The sequence below is a fragment of the Bos javanicus genome, chromosome 3, assembly GCF_032452875.1.
Source record: "Bos javanicus breed banteng chromosome 3, ARS-OSU_banteng_1.0, whole genome shotgun sequence".
NCBI lineage: Eukaryota > Metazoa > Chordata > Mammalia > Artiodactyla > Bovidae > Bos > Bos javanicus.
In genome coordinates this window covers 94,838,833-94,856,135 of record NC_083870.1, presented here as the reverse complement: position 1 = coordinate 94,856,135, position 17,303 = coordinate 94,838,833, and the positions used below count along the sequence as shown (strand labels likewise).

The following is a 17,303-nucleotide window of genomic DNA, read 5'->3' as shown; positions in this document are numbered from 1 at the left end:
ATGAGTAGTTTGGTAGCCATCACATTAAATCTGTAGAATGCTTTGAGTAGTATGGCCAAATTAACAATATTAATTCTTACAATCCAAGAGCATGGGATGTTTTTCCATTTATTTGAATCATTTTCAGTTTCCTTTATCAATATTTTATAGTTCTCAGCATCTAAATCTTTTACTTCCTTGGTCATGTTTTGTACCTAACCATTTTATCTTTTTGATGGGATTTTAAAAGGGATTTTTTAAAAACTTTGCCTTTTTGATACTTCATTGATGGTGTAAATAAATGCAACAGATTTCTGCAAGTTAATATGATATCCTGCTACCTTGTTGAATTCGTTTATCAGTTCTAATAGTTTTTGTGTGGAGTCTTTATAGAATTTTCTGTGTATGGTATCATGTCATTTGCATATAAAGACAGTTTTGCCTCTTCCAATCTGGGTACTTTTTATTTCTTTTTCTTGTTTGAGTGCTGTTCTTTGCCCATTTAAAATTTTTGTTGTTGTTGTTGTTGAGTTGTAGAAGTCCTTCATGTATTTTGGATATTAACTCCTTATCATATATGTGATTTACAGTTATTCCCCTATTCTATAGGGGAAAATATTTCTATTTCTCTATTGATTGTTTCCTTCGATGCACAGAAATTTTTAAGTTTGTTGTACATTAGTCCCCCCTTTATCACAGGGATATACTCCAAGGCACCCAGTGGATGCCTGAAACTGCACATAGTACTGAACTCTATATATACCTAATGTTTTTTTCTATACATACATACCTATCATTAGGTATAATTTATGCATTAGCCATAGTAAGGGATTAACAATAACTAACAGTAACATAAAACGATTGTAGTATACGATAGTAAAAGTTATGTGAATGTGACTTCTTTCAAAGTATCTTATTGTATGATGTGAGATGATAAAATGACTAGTGATGAGATGAAGTGAGGTGAATGATATAGGCCTTGGGAAGTATTATTAGGCCACCATTGACATAATGATGCACTGGAAGGAGGATCATCTGCTTAGTGTGGATCATGGAGCCATGACAATATTGATTGTTGGCTGTAAGGAGCACATTATGTTAATGGTTGGGGATCCCGGACAGGACAAAGCAGGATGATGTGAGATTTCATCATGTTCCTCAGAATGATACACAGTTTAAAACTTATAAATTGTTTATTTCCATTTAGTATTTTAGCATCTGGTTAACTGGAGGGGTAACTGAAACTCTGGAAAGCAAAACTGTGGATAAAGGGGTTCTTTTATAGTTCTGTTTGTCTATTTTTAAATTTCATTGCCTATGCTTTTGATATCATATTGAACAAATCCTTGCCAATTCCAATGTTCTAAAGATTTCCCCATGTGTTTTCTTCTAGGAGTTTAATAGTTTTAGGTCTCACATATAAGTCTTTAAAACATTTTTGGGGAGTTCCCTGGCAGTTCAGCAGTTAGGACTCCATGCTTTTACTGCTATGGGCCCAGGTTCAGTCTCTGGTCAGGGAACTAATATCCTGCAAGATGCATAGCATGACCATAAATAAATAAAAATAAATACATTTTCAGCCAGATTTTGGATGTTAAGAGTCCGCCTTCATTCTTTTGAATTGTGGATATCCACTTTCCCTAGTAGCATTTATTGAAAAGACTGTCTTTTCCCCATTGTATAGTCTTGGCACCCTTGTCAAAAATCATTTTGGCATACATACATACAAAAATCATTTTGGCCTCTCCTCTGTTTCATTGGTCTGTCTTTGTGCCAGTAAACCTGTAAGCCATGTGGTGTTAGACTAGAATTGGAGGTATCAATATGAACGCGTGGTTTCAGAGAGAGAGAGAGAATGAAAAAGAATGGGGGCATGTCAAAAGGAGAAGTAGAACTTGTTCTGAGGCACATGGGGCTTAGAGATGGGAAGGAGGGTAGAGTCAGCGTTAAGATTCAAGGAGGGGGAAAGTATGCCATCAACAGGAAAATAGTTCATTTAGAGTGTTTAGGGGCCTATAAGAAGATGGTTTAGGTCATATATAAGAGGCATGAAATAAAAGATGTGGAGGGCCTTTTCTGTTACTCAGGAAGGTTAGGTAAATCTAGTATGGTATTAGAGAATATTGAGGTTTTTGATGGAAACAGCCTGGAAATGTAAGCTCAAATATGCATGAGGTGTGCAGGCTGCGCTGACCCTAGCAGAGGTTAGCACATGTACATCTTTTGTGATGATGTTTTGTTTACAGGCATGAGACTATATGAGTGCTTGAACAAGCATGTTGTCAGTAGAGATGGAAAGAAAGGCTGGAGAGAGGGACTGTATCAAGGAAGAATCTGGTGATTGTGAGGATGTGGCAGGTTTAAAGGTGCTTGCTGTTTAGTGCCCTGATGGCTGTGAGAATGGCACTTCATGTCATGTCCCAGACATTTCTCAGTTCAGGCCTCACCCTCACAACCACTTCCTGACTGGCATACCACCTCTATTTTTGCCCCAGATTGATATTTTAAACATGCAAATTAGGCCATGTCACTCTTAGGCTTGAAACTCTTCAGGGGCTTCCCATTGTCATAAAGTCCATCCACACTCCTTGGGATAGGATCCTAAACTTTTGCCATTTCCTTCTCGCCCATCAGCCCACTGTTCTACACACATTTAAACCAGTTTTCTAATTTGTACTCTTTTCATGCTTCAGTGTCTTTCGTTAATGTCCTTCCACTTTCAGGATATCCTTATCTTTCTCTGCTTCACAAACTGATTCTTATTCTTTGAGATCTAAACTCCTTAAGGAGGTCTTCCCTGATTTTTCATTTACACCCTTTAGTGGTGATGTTGTTGTTGTTTAATCAGTAAGTCCTTTGCAACTCTTGTGACCCCAAGGACTGCAGCCCACCAGGCTCCTCTATCCATGGGATTTGTCAGGCATGGTGGTGACATAAGCCATGTATTTATGCAACTAAGTACAAATCTGTCTTCTTACTAAATTTTTGAGTTCCTTGGGGTCAGGGATAAGTCATAATAAATGCTCAACAGTAATGATAATAATAATTATACCATTTACCTGTCCAAGTGTTATATTTGGACTAACTCATTTTACCTTTGTAATAATCTTATAGATACCATTATTGTCCTCCTTCTATAGATAAGAACACTGAGGCTTAGAAAGGTTAAGTAACTTGTTGAAAGTCATATGGTTAATAGACAGCAAAGTTCAGAGTTGAACGGGATGTTCTGGCTCTGAAGTCCTTGTTCTTTGACTTCATATGTCACAGTGGCTTACCATGATATTCTTTAAGTGGTGTATTTTGATGAACTCAAATTGTTAAGTTTGTACTTTGATTTTTTTTTAATTGGAGGATAATTGCTTTACAATGTTGTGTTGGTTTCTACCATACAATGATGTGAATCAGCCATAATTATACATATGTCCCCTCCCTCTTGAATCTCCCTCCCACTGCCCATCCCAAACCACCCCCCTAGGTTGTCACAGAGCACCAGTTGAGCTTCCTGTGTTATACAGCAACTTTCCACTAGGTATCTCTTTCACTTGTGGTAATGTATATATTTCAGTGCTACTCTCAAATTGATGTAGTTAGATTTATCAGTTGTTGTCTTTATATCTTGCTTAAGTTTTGTACCCTAAGAAGCTTTTTTCTGTCCCAAAGTTAAGATGATATTCTCCTGTTTTACCTTCTGGAAGATGTGTTGTTTTTCTTTCACATTTAAGAATTAAGAAATCACCTGGATTTTACTTTTGTGTATAGTATAAGGTAGGTTCAGGTTTCATTTTTTTTTTCACCCATATTATCCTAGCACCATTTATTGAAAGATTGTTCCTTATTGCTCTTCAGAGCCATACTTAGCACTAACCAAGTGTCTGTATTTATGGGTGGGTCTGTTTCTGGTCTATGTTCTGCTTCATTGGTTTATTATTTATCCTGTTCCAGTATCACATTTTCTTAATTATTATAGCTTTATAAGACTTTATATGTAATAGACTAAACCCTCTAAAATGCTTCTGTCTTTTCAAGGACTTGGCTATTCTTTACCTTTTGTACCATTTTTCTTTTTTTTTTTTTTGGCCGAGTCAGGCAGCTTGCAGGATCTTTGGTTCCCCATCCAGGGACTGAACCCATTCCCCTGCAGTGGAAGCACTGAATCCTAAGCACTGGCCCACCAGGGAGTTCCCTGATTTATATTTCAGAATCAGTTTGACTGATTTCCCAAAGTGCCTTTGGAATTTTAATTGGCATTGCATTTAATCTGTAGATCCATTTGAATATTCTAACTCATAAAATGGTTTTTCCATTTATTTATGTCTTCTTTATCATAATAATGTTTTTAAAGTATAATTTTTAAGAATTTCAAATAATCTTGCATTTACAATAAGGTTGCAAATACAGTACAAAGAACTTTGCCCTCCCAAAACTGTTTGAAGGTTGTTGTTAACTGGAAGTCCCATCGCCCCTGAATGTTTTTTTATTATATATTTATTTCCTGCAAACAAGGAAATTTTCTTATAAACACACTATGCAACCATTAAAATCAGGAAATTAACATTGATGCATTAAAACCATCTACTCCTTCGAGTCTATTCAGGTTTTGCCAGTTGTTCCAATAATGTCCTTTATAGCAGGAGGATCTGGTTCAGAATCACAGTTTGCATTTAGTTGTCACATTTAATAGTCTCCTTTAGTCTGGAACAGCTACTCAGTCTTTCCTTGAGTTTTATGACTTTGACACTTTAAAAGATTAGAGGCTAATTATTTTGTAGACTGTCCCTCTGTTTTCTCCTAATGTTTCTTCATGGTGCAGATTACATATCTGGCCTGAAGATCACAGAAGTGATTCTTTGTTCTTTTCACAGGATTTCAGTTTGTTCCATAACTAATGACATTTACTTTGATCACATGATTGAGGTGGTATTTTATCTTTTTCCTTTCTTGATATTTTGTGGGGGTATTTTGAAGCTATGCAAAATCCCATTTCTGAGCAAACCTTCAATATATATGTATCAGTGCTAACTCATGGTTTCCTGTTTTACTCAATGGATTATAATTCTTTGCTATCATTATTTTAATGCTCAAAGTGTCCTTAATTTGGCCAGTAGGATTTTTTTTTAAGCTGACTTCTGTGTTCTGTTGACATGTTCCTATCATTCTCTGAGTATTTTCTTCTTTAACTTTCAGGCACAAAAAAGATGTTCCAGGCGAGTTTTCTATCTTCCCTGTCCCAGTCCTGGAATCCACCATTTTTCCAAGGAGCCCTAGTTCCTTGTAATGGAGAAAGATATTTAGAAATCAGTACCTGATGCTAGGTGTACTTATTGCTGATGGCTCTCATGGTGCCCAGGCCCTCTCAGAGCTAAGAAACATATGAATGTTATATACATGTGTACATACATGTGTATTCATGTACATATTTCCATATGTATTTATTTACATAAATATTAAAAACTATTAGTTCATACTGATACCTGTATTTCCAGCCTAACATTGCAGAAATCATTCTGGTTTTCTCCCTTACCGTTTTTGTAACTATCCAACAACCAGAAACCCTTTATCCTTGTTATATTTACTCATTTGATCAATCCCTCTGTATGCAGTTAGTTTCCCATCATCACCCACTTCCTTGTGTGGATGTCCCCTCATTCCACTTGTACCAGCCTGACCCAATCCCCCTGCCCAGCATAGACTCCATCTTGGGCTCTGACTCCCCATGCTGGACTTTTCCATTGTGTAATTTTCCTTTTCATCCTGCTGGCTTTGTTACCCAATGCCAGGTTGTTTCTTGGTTTGATGTATGCCCTCCTTGTCCTTTTCAGACTCTGATGTCCTGAGCTGAATCTTCTACCCATTTGGTACAATACTTTTAACTAAAGCACAGAGCTCATGTGATTTTCCCCTTTTAATGCCCCTTTCTGTTCCAGGGTTCAATCTCAGATCCCATATTGCCTTTAGTTATGACAGTTGCTTACTCCTCTTGTCTTTCGTGACTTTGACATTTTTGGTGAGTTTTAGTTATTTTGTAGAATGCCTCTCAGTTTGGGTTTATCTGATGTTTTCTCATGATTAGAGTGAGATTATGTGTTTTTGGTAAGAATACTACAGAAGTGATGCTGTTTCCTTGTCAGTGGGTCATATCGAGAGAGTGGTATATAATATCAAGAAATTTGTTACTGGTGATATTAATCTTGATCACTGGATTAAGGTGGTGTCTGCCAGACTTGTCCATTATAAAATTACTGATTTTCCCTTCATAGTTAATAAATATATTGGGAGAGATACTTTGAGACTCTGCTAATACCTTCTTTCTCCTCAAACTTTTGCCCACTGTTTTTAGCTATTAGTATGCCATTGGCCAGTCCTACCTTCAGTAATTATTAATGTTGTATTTGTCTACAGGTGATTTAAACATTTCTTTCATTCATGCTATACTTATGAATTGTAATTCTTCTGAAGAAAGAACTGTGCCTTCTTCCCCATCTATTTATTCAAGTAATTTATATCAATAGTGTACTCTTAGATATTTATTTTATTCTTTGGATTATAATTCAATACTATCAGTTATTATACTACTCACATTCTTTAGGCTTTGGTTTTTGGAACTCCTTCAGTTTGGCTCCTTTTTCCTTTTGACATGCCCCCATTCTTTTTCATGCACTTCCTGTCTTTCTGTCTCCCTATCTAGAACCCTGAGTTCATAGTGATACCTCCTTTTCTATTCTTAATACCATATCGCTCATTCTATCCTTCTCACTTTCCTCATTTGTAATTTTTTTCCCTCAGACACTGAGAAACCAGGGTTGGCATTATCTACAATATATTCACTTGTTTGTAGTTACAGAATTGCTCAATTGTACTCCTGTGAAAACCAGATTTATAGTACTTGTGCAATTTTTGTACAGTATTTGTGTATGGTTCTGTTTCGGTTTAGCCTTGCATTGTCTAGTTAGAATACTGTTTTCAAAGTTAGTTGGGCTTAATTTTTTCTTTTTTATTCCTCGTACCCTTCAGTGTGGTTGTCTTATTCATTTGTAATACAGTTAGGTTAAGTTATTACTGTTGATATTATATTTTCCCAGGTAGCTCAGTGGTAAGGAATCTGCCTGCCAATATAGGAGATGCAGGAGACGTGGGCTGAATCCCTGGGTTGGGGAGATCCCCTGGAGAGGAAAATTGCAACCCACTCCAGTATTCTTGCCTGAATAATCCCATGGACAGAGGAGCCTGGCGGGCTATTGTCCATGAAGATCCCAAAGAGTTGGACATGACTGAACACATACACAGAATTACATTGTATTTTGGGTACCCTCTCCCCATCCTGGTTGATTTAAATTATTTATCTGAGGGGAGAATGTGAAATATTACTGTGGCTTTAAAGAGTCTAAGTATATACAAAATGATAAATTCAGAGAAGTATTGCTGCCTCTGAACCCCTACTAACTCATTCCTGTTTTTCCTGATTTCCATACTTTCCCACTGTGCTTTGCAGGTAACCAATCTCATTAGTTTATAGTTCATCCTCCTTGTATTTATTTTGCACAAACCAGCACATGTGAGTATATTTTCTTATATCCCCTTCTTTCTTTCTTCTTTGTTTTCATCGAATAATATATCTGAAAAATCACTCCAAATCACTCAAAAGTGATCCTCCTTGTTCTCTTTTTTACACTTGCACTGTACTCCATGGTTTATTCAAGCATCTTCCTCTATCTAAGCATTTAGGTTGTTTTATAGTATTTTGTAATTATAAACAATGCTACAGTGATTAACCTTATTCATATGTATTTTTATCTTGTTTGATGTTGCTTGATTTTTTTCCATATTCAACCAACCTTGTATTTCTGGAATAAACTCAACTTCAATTTGACATATTAAGTTTTATAAAGAATTTTTGCATATCCTTTTTGCATTAGAGTTGCCTTAAATTTTTTTCTCTTATGATAGTCTTGTCAGGTTAATATCAAAGTTATTCTGACCTTAAAAGAGTTGGGGAGTGTTCTTCTTTTTCTTTTCTCTGGAATATTTTGTGTTTGATTGGCATTCTTTCTTCATAAATGTCTGACAGAGTGCTCTGGTAAAACTTTCTGGGTCTGGAGTTTCCTTAATGGGATGACTTTTCAATTATTTTAATATAGAATATTTTTGATCTACCAAAAGTACACTTTTTCTGTGACCTCACCTAATAGTTACAAAACTGTTTAGATCTCACCCCCAGCTATTTTAAAAATATTTCCTCTGTCTTTGGTTTGTAGTAAATTTTGGCTGGGATGGGTCTAGCTGTGGATTTTCTTTGATTCAGCCTGCTTAGAATTCTTGTGTGTGTTAGTCACTCAGTCGTATCTGACTCTTTGTGACCCTATGGACTGTAGCCCTCCAGGCTCTTCTGTCCATGGAATTCTCCAGGCCAGAATACTGGAGTGGGTTGCCATACCCTTCTCCAGGGAATCTTCTCCATCTAGGGATCAAACCCGGGTCTCCTACATTACAGGCAGATTTTTTTACTGTCTGAGCCACCAGGGAAGCCTGGGCTTCTGAAATCCGTGGCTTAATGTCTTTCATCTTGTTTTGAAAAATTCTTCATCAGGTAGTGCTTCTAGTCCCTTCTCTCTTTTGTCTTCTTTTGGTATTTCAATCACATGCATATTACACCCTCTTACTGTCTGTGTTGCTCTCCCTTTCTTCTATATTTTCTCTCTTTGACTCGTCTTTTGTTCTGATGAGTTTCTTCTGGTCTCTTCTCCAGTTCTCTCATTGTCTCTTTAGCCGATTTAATCTGCTGTCAGACTCATTCACTGAGTTCTTAATTTTGCTTATTATGTTGTTTTAATTTTGTAATTTATATTTAATTATTTAAAGAACCCGTATAATTTATAAAATAGTTTCTAAGGCTCTGTCAAAGTTTCCAGTCTTTTATTGAATGAATTAAAACATAGTTACTTTTCAGTTGTGGGACTGTTTGTTCAAATATCTGGAGCTCTTATTGATCTGTTTCTGTCATTTGATTTCTCATTTATGTGTGGTTTTGTCTCCTTGTATACCTTTGGTTATCTTTGGTTATGTGCTAGTCATTGTATTTAAAAATTGTTTATAAAAATAATTTGGAAGCTGATATGATGTTATCTTTCTATAGAAAATATATTCATTTGCTTTTGCTAGCTGGATGTTTAGAGTCAGTAACAACTTGGGGTAGTTTTAATTTCTTTCAGGCATCAGGATTTTTCTGGATGATCCACATGACTGAGCAACGGTTTTAATTCTGTTTTAGTCTTTTTTTTTTTTTGATGTGGACCATGTTTAAAGTCTGTATCGAATTTGTTACAATATTGCTTCTGTTTTATGTAGTCTCCAGGCATGTGGGATCTTAGCTCTCTAACCAGGGGTTGAACCCACACACCTTGGCATTAGAAGGTGAAGTCTTAACCACTGGACTGCCAGGGAAGTCCCTGTTTTATTCTTAATCCCAAGGTGCAGCCCTTTGAGGTCCCAATCAAAACCTGAGCTGTTTGCCAGAGCCACCACTGTTGGTCGGCCTTGCTCTCCTAATTTTTGGCCTGACAAACATCCAACAGATGTTTTTAGAGTAGTTTTAGGTTCCCAGAAAAATTAAGCAGAAAGTACATGGAGTCCCCGTATATATGTCCCCTGCTCATACATAATAACAAGTCTTTTAAGAAGTTGCTCAGTCTATAACTCCTCTTTTGAAATATACAATGCCTCTAGGAGGACAGTGGCCCTTAAATACCAGGCTGGATGTTTGTCTTTTCCTAGATTTTGGCCCGTTAATTCTTTACTATCTTGCTATTTTCTGAAGCTTTCAAAACAGTTATTTTAAATTATTTTAACTTTTCTAATTATTCCCAGTGGGAAGGTAGCCTGCAATTGTTGAACATATTTATTCTCTTCGTTATAAATTGCTGCAATTAGGTTGCATATTTGAGAAGAATAGAAAGATAAAACCTGTTAAGGAAATGGCACAACCAAAAACCTTTTCTATTTAGAATCATGATTTAAAATTTTTGCTTCCAATTATGGAGCTGTATTGTAGGTATTAAGGTTTTGCTTTTTATAAACTTTTATTCCAGCTCGTGATGCTGATGAGCGAGAGAAGTGGATCCATGCCTTAGAAGAAACTATTCTTCGACATACTCTTCAGCTTCAAGTAAGAATCTTTACATGGCTTCTGGATAGTTCACTAGGTTTTTTTGTTTGTTTTCTGTGTTTGTTTTTTTTTTTTAAATAGCTAATAGGATGTAATGGAAACTTTTAATTTCCGAGTTGTTTATTTTTGCCTTTACAGTGTTATAATATATATAAAGTTATAGTCATTTTCTTCTGCTTAAAATACTGATTTTTGTCTAGAAACAAAACATTACAAGGCAATGTTGAAACTGAAATGCTGTGTTAAAATTAAAATGTGCCAGGCTCATTTTTTAAATTTAATATGTAAGTTGGTTATTGGTATAGCCAAATTATATAATAATGCATGATAATAGATAAAGTGCTGAGAAGTTGACCTACTTTTCTTTTTGTAGGATTTGGCAGTTACTGTTGTGGGTAGTACTCTTAGGGGTGAAAGTGAAAGAAAAAAATCCAAACTTGGTTTAAGGAAAAAACACATTTAACTTGGGTGTGGTTTGAAGTAGGCATTTAAATAATGTCATGAGGACCCAGATCCCCATCTGTTTCTCCGTCTAAGTTATTCTGGGTTGACTTTATTTTTAGATAGATTCTCCCTTTGTGGTAGTAAAATGGAAGCAGCAATTTCAGCCTCCCGTCGGTGGAACTCCAGATCCATAGGAGGCTGTTGTTCTTTCTGGATTAAGAGTATTAGTGCTGATACCTTAGCTTCAGTCACTTTCCCAGTCCTAACCAGTCATAATTTCACAGTCATATGTTCCACCTCTTGGTAATAGGATTTACCTCTACATCAGAAACATGTAGCAGTTAGGGGAGAAGGTGGTCCTTGCTGTCCCCAGGCAGAGTCAGAATGGGGGAAAAAGATGCTAGGTGACAAAAACAATAAATGTCTAATCTACCATACTAAAGATAGTTTTCTGTGTTCTCCATTGAAAGAGCTTATATTGTGGTATATATAGAGGATTTTGTTTTGATTATTTGGATTTACAGGACTGAATCATAGAAAACTGATGTTTTGTAATCCTTTGTCTACTTAATTTGTCCTATATCAGGAATGGGGGCTTCCCAGGGGGTGCTGGTGGTAAAGAACCCACCTACCAATGCAGCATATATAAGAGACATGGGTTTGATCCCTGGGTTGGGAAGATCCCCTAGAGGAGGGCACGGCAATCCACTCCAGTATTCTTGCCTGGAGAATCCCATGGACAGAGGAGCATGGAGGGCTACGGTCCATGGGGTTGCAAAGAGTCAGACATGACAGAAGCAACTTAAGCATGCATGCACATACCAGGAATTGGCTTACTTAGACCAGTTAGTTTAGGAAATCCCAGGTCCTACAAGACAGCGAACTCCCCATCACTTTGAAAGTTGTTCAAATAGATTATTTAAAATAATATGTGAGGATATGGCTATTAAGAAACTGTAGGAAATGAATATGGAGTTGAAATCAGAGATCTCTAAAGTTACTCTGTGAGCGAGCTGTACTTTTTAAAAGCAACTTTATAAGCATATCTGGCTTGGGTGTACTATGAAGAAATTCTATGAATTCCTTCATAAATTTCTTTCCAAGTTCAGTTCATTTCAGTCCTCAGTTGTGTCCGACTCTTTGTGAACCCATGAACTGCAGCATGCCGGGCCTCCCTGTCCATCACCAACACCAAGAGTTCATCCAAACTCATGTCCATTGAGTTGGTGATGCCATCCAACCATCTCATCCTCTGTCATCCCCTTCTCCTCATGCCCTCAATATTTCCCAGCATCAGGGTCTTTTCAAATGAGTCAGTTCTTTGCATCCGGTGGCCAAAGTATTGGAGTTTCAGCTTCAACATCAGACCTTTGAATGAACACCCATGACTGATTTCCTTTAGGATGGACTGGATGGATCTCCTTGCTTTTCAAGGGACTCTCAAGAGTCTTCTGCAATACCACAGTTCAAAAGCATCAATTCTTCGGCGCTCAGCTTTCTTTATAGTCCAACTATCACATCCATACATGACTACTGGAGAAACCGTAGCCTCGACTAGACGGACCTTTGTTGGCAAAGTAATATCTCTGCTTTTGAATATGCTGTCTAGCTTGGTCATAACTTTCCTTCCAATGAGTAAGCATCTTTTAATTTCATGGCTGCAGTCACCATCTGCAGTGATTTTGGAGCCCCAAAGAATAAAGGCAGCCACTGTTTTCATTTCTTCCCCATCTATTTCCCATGAAGTGATGGGATCAGATGCCATGATCTTAGTTTTCCGAATGTAGAGCTTTAAGCCAACTTTTTCACTCTCCTCTTTCACTTTCATCAAGTGGCTCTTTAGTTCTTCTTCACTTTCTGCCATAAGGGTGGTGTCACCTGCATATCTGAGGTTATTGATATTTCTCCCAGCAACCTTGATTCCAGCTTGTGCTTCTTCCAGCCCAGCATTTCTCATGATGTACTCTGCATATAAGTTAAATAAGCAGGGTGACAATGTACAGCCTTGAGGTACTCCTTTTCTTACTTGGAACCAGTCTGTTGTTCCATGTCCAATTCTAACTGTTGCTTCCTGAGCTGCATACAGGTTTCTCAAGAGGCAGGTCAGGTGGTCTGGTATTCCCATCTCTTTCAGAATTTTCCACAGTTTATTGTGATCCACACAGTCAAAGGCTTTGGCATAGTCAAGAAAGCAGAAATAGATGTTTTTCTGGAACTCTCTTGCTTTTTCGATGATCCAGAGTATGTTGGCAATTTGATCTCTGGTTCCTCTGCCTTTTCTAAAACCAGCTTGAACACCTGGAAGTTCATGGTTCATGTATTGCTGAAGCCTGGCTTGGAGAATTTCAAGCATTACTTTCCTAGCGTGTGAGATGAGTGCAATTGTGTGGTAGTTTGAGCATTCTTTGGCATTGCCTTTTTTGGGATTGGAATGAAAACTGACCTTTTCCAGTCCTGTGGCCACTGCTGCATTTTTCAAATTTGCTGGCATATTGAGTGCAGCACTTTCACAACATCATCTTTTAGGATTTGAAATACCTCAGTTGGAATTCCATCACCTCCACTAGCTTTGTTCGTAGTGATGCTTCCTAAGGCCCACTTGACTTCACATTCCAGGATGTCTGGCTCAAGGTGAGTGATCACACCATTGTGATTATCTGGGTTGTGAAGCTCTTTTTTCGTACAGTTCCTCTGTGTATTCTTGCCACCTCGTCTTAATATCTTCTGCTTCTGTTAGGTCCGTACCATTTCTGTCCTTTATTGAGTCCATCTTTGCATGTAATGTTCCCTTGGGATCTCCTATTTTCTGGAAGAGATCTCTAGACTTTCCCATTCTGTTGTTTTCCTCTATTTATTTGCATTGATTGCTGAGGAAGGCTTTCTTATCTCTCCTTGTTATTCTTTGGAACTCTGCATTCAAATGGGTATATCTTTGCTTTTCTTCTTTGCTTTTCTCTTCTTTTCACAGCTATTTGTAAGGCCTTCTCAGACAGCCATTTTGCCTTTTTACACTTCTTTTTCTTGGGGATGGTCTTGATCCCTATCTCCTGTACAGTGTCACGAACCTCTGTCCGTAGTTCATCAGGCACTCTATCAGATGTAGTCCCTTAAATCTATTTATCACTTCCATTGTATAATCATAAGGGATTCGATTTAGGTCATACCTGAATGGTCTAGTGTTTTCCCTACTTTCTTCAATTTAAGTCTGAATTTGGCAATAAGGAGTTCATGATCTGAGCCACAGTCAGCTCCTGGTCTTGTTTTTGCTGACTGTATAGAGCTTCTCCCATCATTGACTGCAAAGAATATAATCAATCTAATTTCGGTATTGACCATCTGGTGATGTCCATGTGTAGAGTCTTCTCTTGTGTTGTGGAAGAGGGTGTTTGCTATGATCAGTGTGTTCTCTTGGCAAAACTCTGTTAGCCTTTGCCCTGCTTCATTCTGTCCTCCAAGGCCAAATTTGCCTGTTACTCCAGGTGTTTCTTGACTTTCTACTTTTGCATTCCAGTCCCCTGTAATGAAAAGGACATCTTTTTGGGGTGTTAGTTCTAAAAGGTCTTGTAGGTCTTTATAGAACAGTTCAAGTTCAGCTTCTTCAGCTTTACTGGTCGGGGCATAGACTTGAATTACTGTGATATTGAATGGTTTGCCTTGGAAACAAACAGAGATCATTCTGTCGTTTTTGAGATTGCATCTAAGTACTGCATTTCAGACTCTTTTGTTGACTATGATGGCTACTCCATTTCTTCTAAAGTACTCCTGCCCACAGTAGTAGATATAATGGTCATCTGAGTTTTCAATTTAGGCAGTTGTGTAAATGAGTAGCATCGTTTTAGGAAATTTATGATCCAATAAGAAGACAAGTATTTTAGGAATCAGATTAGACTGTAAGTGGCAGATAATATTCCCTCCACAGTTGGTTAGACTGATATTCAAGTCTCTGTGTGATCTATTTTCTTCTAGACATTTCTATAAACCTACTAGAGTGCTGCCTCTACATAAATCTACTAAAGTGCTGCTGCTTACTTGCTTTCCTGTGAACCCATCTTTTCATTTCTGATCTCTGCATTCCTATATGTGATATTCTGTCTGCCTGTAATACCATCTCCCTCCACTCTGCCTTTGTGTTCTGCCTCTTTCTTCAAAGTCCAGTTCAGAACTGACCTCTTCTGTGGAGCCTCTCCCAACCAACCCCTCCTCCCTCAGCCACCAAACTCAGTGATCTCTTCTTTGAATGTCATACTTGTTGCACAGTTTACTGAGTTCTTATAATATTCTTCTTGTTATCCTTTAAGTATATATAATTCCCACCTCATCAGATATGATGCAGACTTCTTAAGGTACCTACTTTTATCCAATTTTGGAATACATGAGCTTTTACTAAGAAGAGCGCTTACCTGTCTTTTGGAATAACAAAATGAAAGGGATAACTTTGGGAAGTCTTAAATACTGATAGCTTTAAAATACATGAATGTAATTTATTTATATATTTTTTCTAAAGTTAATACACACAGGAAATAGGACATTTAGAGATATGTGATTAAATGTTAATTATTCTGGCAAAAAAGGTAAAGAGATTTTTTCCAAAGATGGTGAAGTATGGTGAAAGACTTGATTTTGGAGGCATAATGACTTGGTTTCTGCATCACTCTGAGTTCCAGTGTCCTCATGTATAAAAAGAGGATAATAAAACCTATTCTTCAGTGCTGTTTTGATGATTAAATGAGCTAAATGCAAATATATTGAAATAATGCCTGGCTATAGTAAGAAGTTGGTAAAAAACAAAAACAAAAAAACTTCCCACGTGGCTTAGTGGTAAAGAATCCGCCAGCCAATGTAAGAGATGCAGGTTCGATCCCTGGGTCAGGAAGATCCCCTGAAGAAGGAACTGGCAACCCACTCCAGTATTCTTGCCTGGGAAATCCCATGGACAGAGGAACTCCGTGGGCCACAGTCCATGGGGTTGTAAAAAAGTTGGACACAACTTAGTGACTAAAAAATAATAACAAATTTTAAGCGATTACTAATACTCAACTTTCAAACCTCAACAGCTCAGACTATAATGCTGTCATTAACAGAAACAGAAAAACTGGATGAAGACATGGGTTTGAGGAGAAAGAGTTGATAAGCAATTTTAGTCTTGCCAAGGTTGAATTTCAGGGAGACATCCAACTGTCAAAATCCACAAGGAAAGAATATAGGACAAAAGCTACAGCTACTTTTACCATTCCTACCCCCAGTACTTGGCATTCTAAATGGTGCTTGATAAATGTTAATTAAAGAAAGAATTGATGAAGGAATTAATGAATAAACACATGATGTATAGACTGCTTTTACATTGCTGTGTATCATATTCTTTGAGATGTCTAACATATTGTTACACATCCATGAATAGATACTCATGAAGTGCTCATCCAAATGGGTGTTGGAGAAAGTATTTATATGTCTTCCTTTTTCAGTGAACTTTAATTTAGCCATTAAATTATACTGCTGTGGCCTTGTCATTACTAAAAGCTTCACTATCTCCAAAATACTGAATTTAAAAGTGTTTTCTATTTGACCACAGTTTTCTTACTTCATCTTCCTCTAGCACTTTACTTCTTCTGGACTTTTCTTCTCTCATTTTGGTCTGAGCTCTACTTCTCCATTTTTCCTGGCCATTTCACACCTTCCTAGTTTTGCTTATCTCACTCCCCCGTGTAGATATGATGGTGTGTTTCTTCAACATAGATTTTGGAATCACCCTTAAAATTTCTTGTCCCTGGATATTTTGCACTGTTAAAATAGCTGTGAAAAAAAGAGAAGCGAAAGGCAAAGGAGAAAAGGAAAGACATACCCATTTGAATGCAGAGTTCCAAAGAATAGCAAGGAGAGATAAGAAAGGCTTCCTCAGTGATCAATGAAAAGAAATAGAGGAAAACAATAGAATGGGAAACACTAGAGATCTCTTCAAGAAAATTAGAGATATCAAGGGAACATTTCATGCAGAGGGGCACAATAAAGAACAGAAATGATATGGACCTAACAGAAGCAAAAGAGATTAAGAAGAGGTGGCAGGAATACATGGAAGAAGTGGACAAAAAAAGATCTTCATGACCCAGATAATCATGATGGTGTGATCACTCACCTAGAGCCAAACATCCTGGAATGTGAAGTCAAGTGGGCCTTAGGAAACATCACCACAGACAAAGCTAGTGGAGGTGATGGAATTCCAACTGAGCTATTTCAAATCCTAAAAGATGATGTTGTGAAAGTGCTGCACTCAATATGCCAGCAAATTTGGAAGACTTGGCAGTGCCCATATGACTGGAAAAGGTCAGTTTTCTTTCCAATCCCAAAGAAAGGCAATGCCAAAGAATGCTCAAACTACTGCACAATTGCACTCATCTTACATGCTAGCAAACTAATGCTCAAAATTCTCCAAGCCAGGCTTCAGCAATAAGTGAACCGTGAACCTCCAGATGTTCAAGCTGTATTTAGAAAAGGCAGAGGAACCAGAGATCAAATTGCCAACATCCGTTGGATCATCGAAAAAGCGAGAGTTCCAGAAAAACATCTATTTCTGCTTTCTTGACTATGCCCAAGCCTTTGACTGTGTGGATCACAACAAACTGTGGAAAATTCTGAAAGAGATGGGAATACCAGACCACTTGACCTCCCTCCTGAGAAATCTGTATGCAGGTCAGGAAGCAACAGGACATGGAACAACAAACTG

At 37.5% G+C, this 17,303-nt stretch overlaps 1 protein-coding gene across 6 annotated transcripts in view; it reads left to right on the top strand.

The window, feature by feature from the left end:
• The window catches only part of OSBPL9 (oxysterol binding protein like 9), a 164,281-nt gene that overhangs the window by 79,603 nt on the left and 67,375 nt on the right, over positions 1 to 17,303 (top strand). For all 6 annotated transcript variants that reach the window (XM_061411993.1, XM_061411994.1, XM_061411991.1 and 3 more), the window contains exon 4: positions 10,065 to 10,141. In XM_061411993.1, coding sequence (XP_061267977.1) covers positions 10,065 to 10,141 — 77 coding nt within the window. The remainder of the gene's footprint in view (positions 1 to 10,064; positions 10,142 to 17,303) is intronic.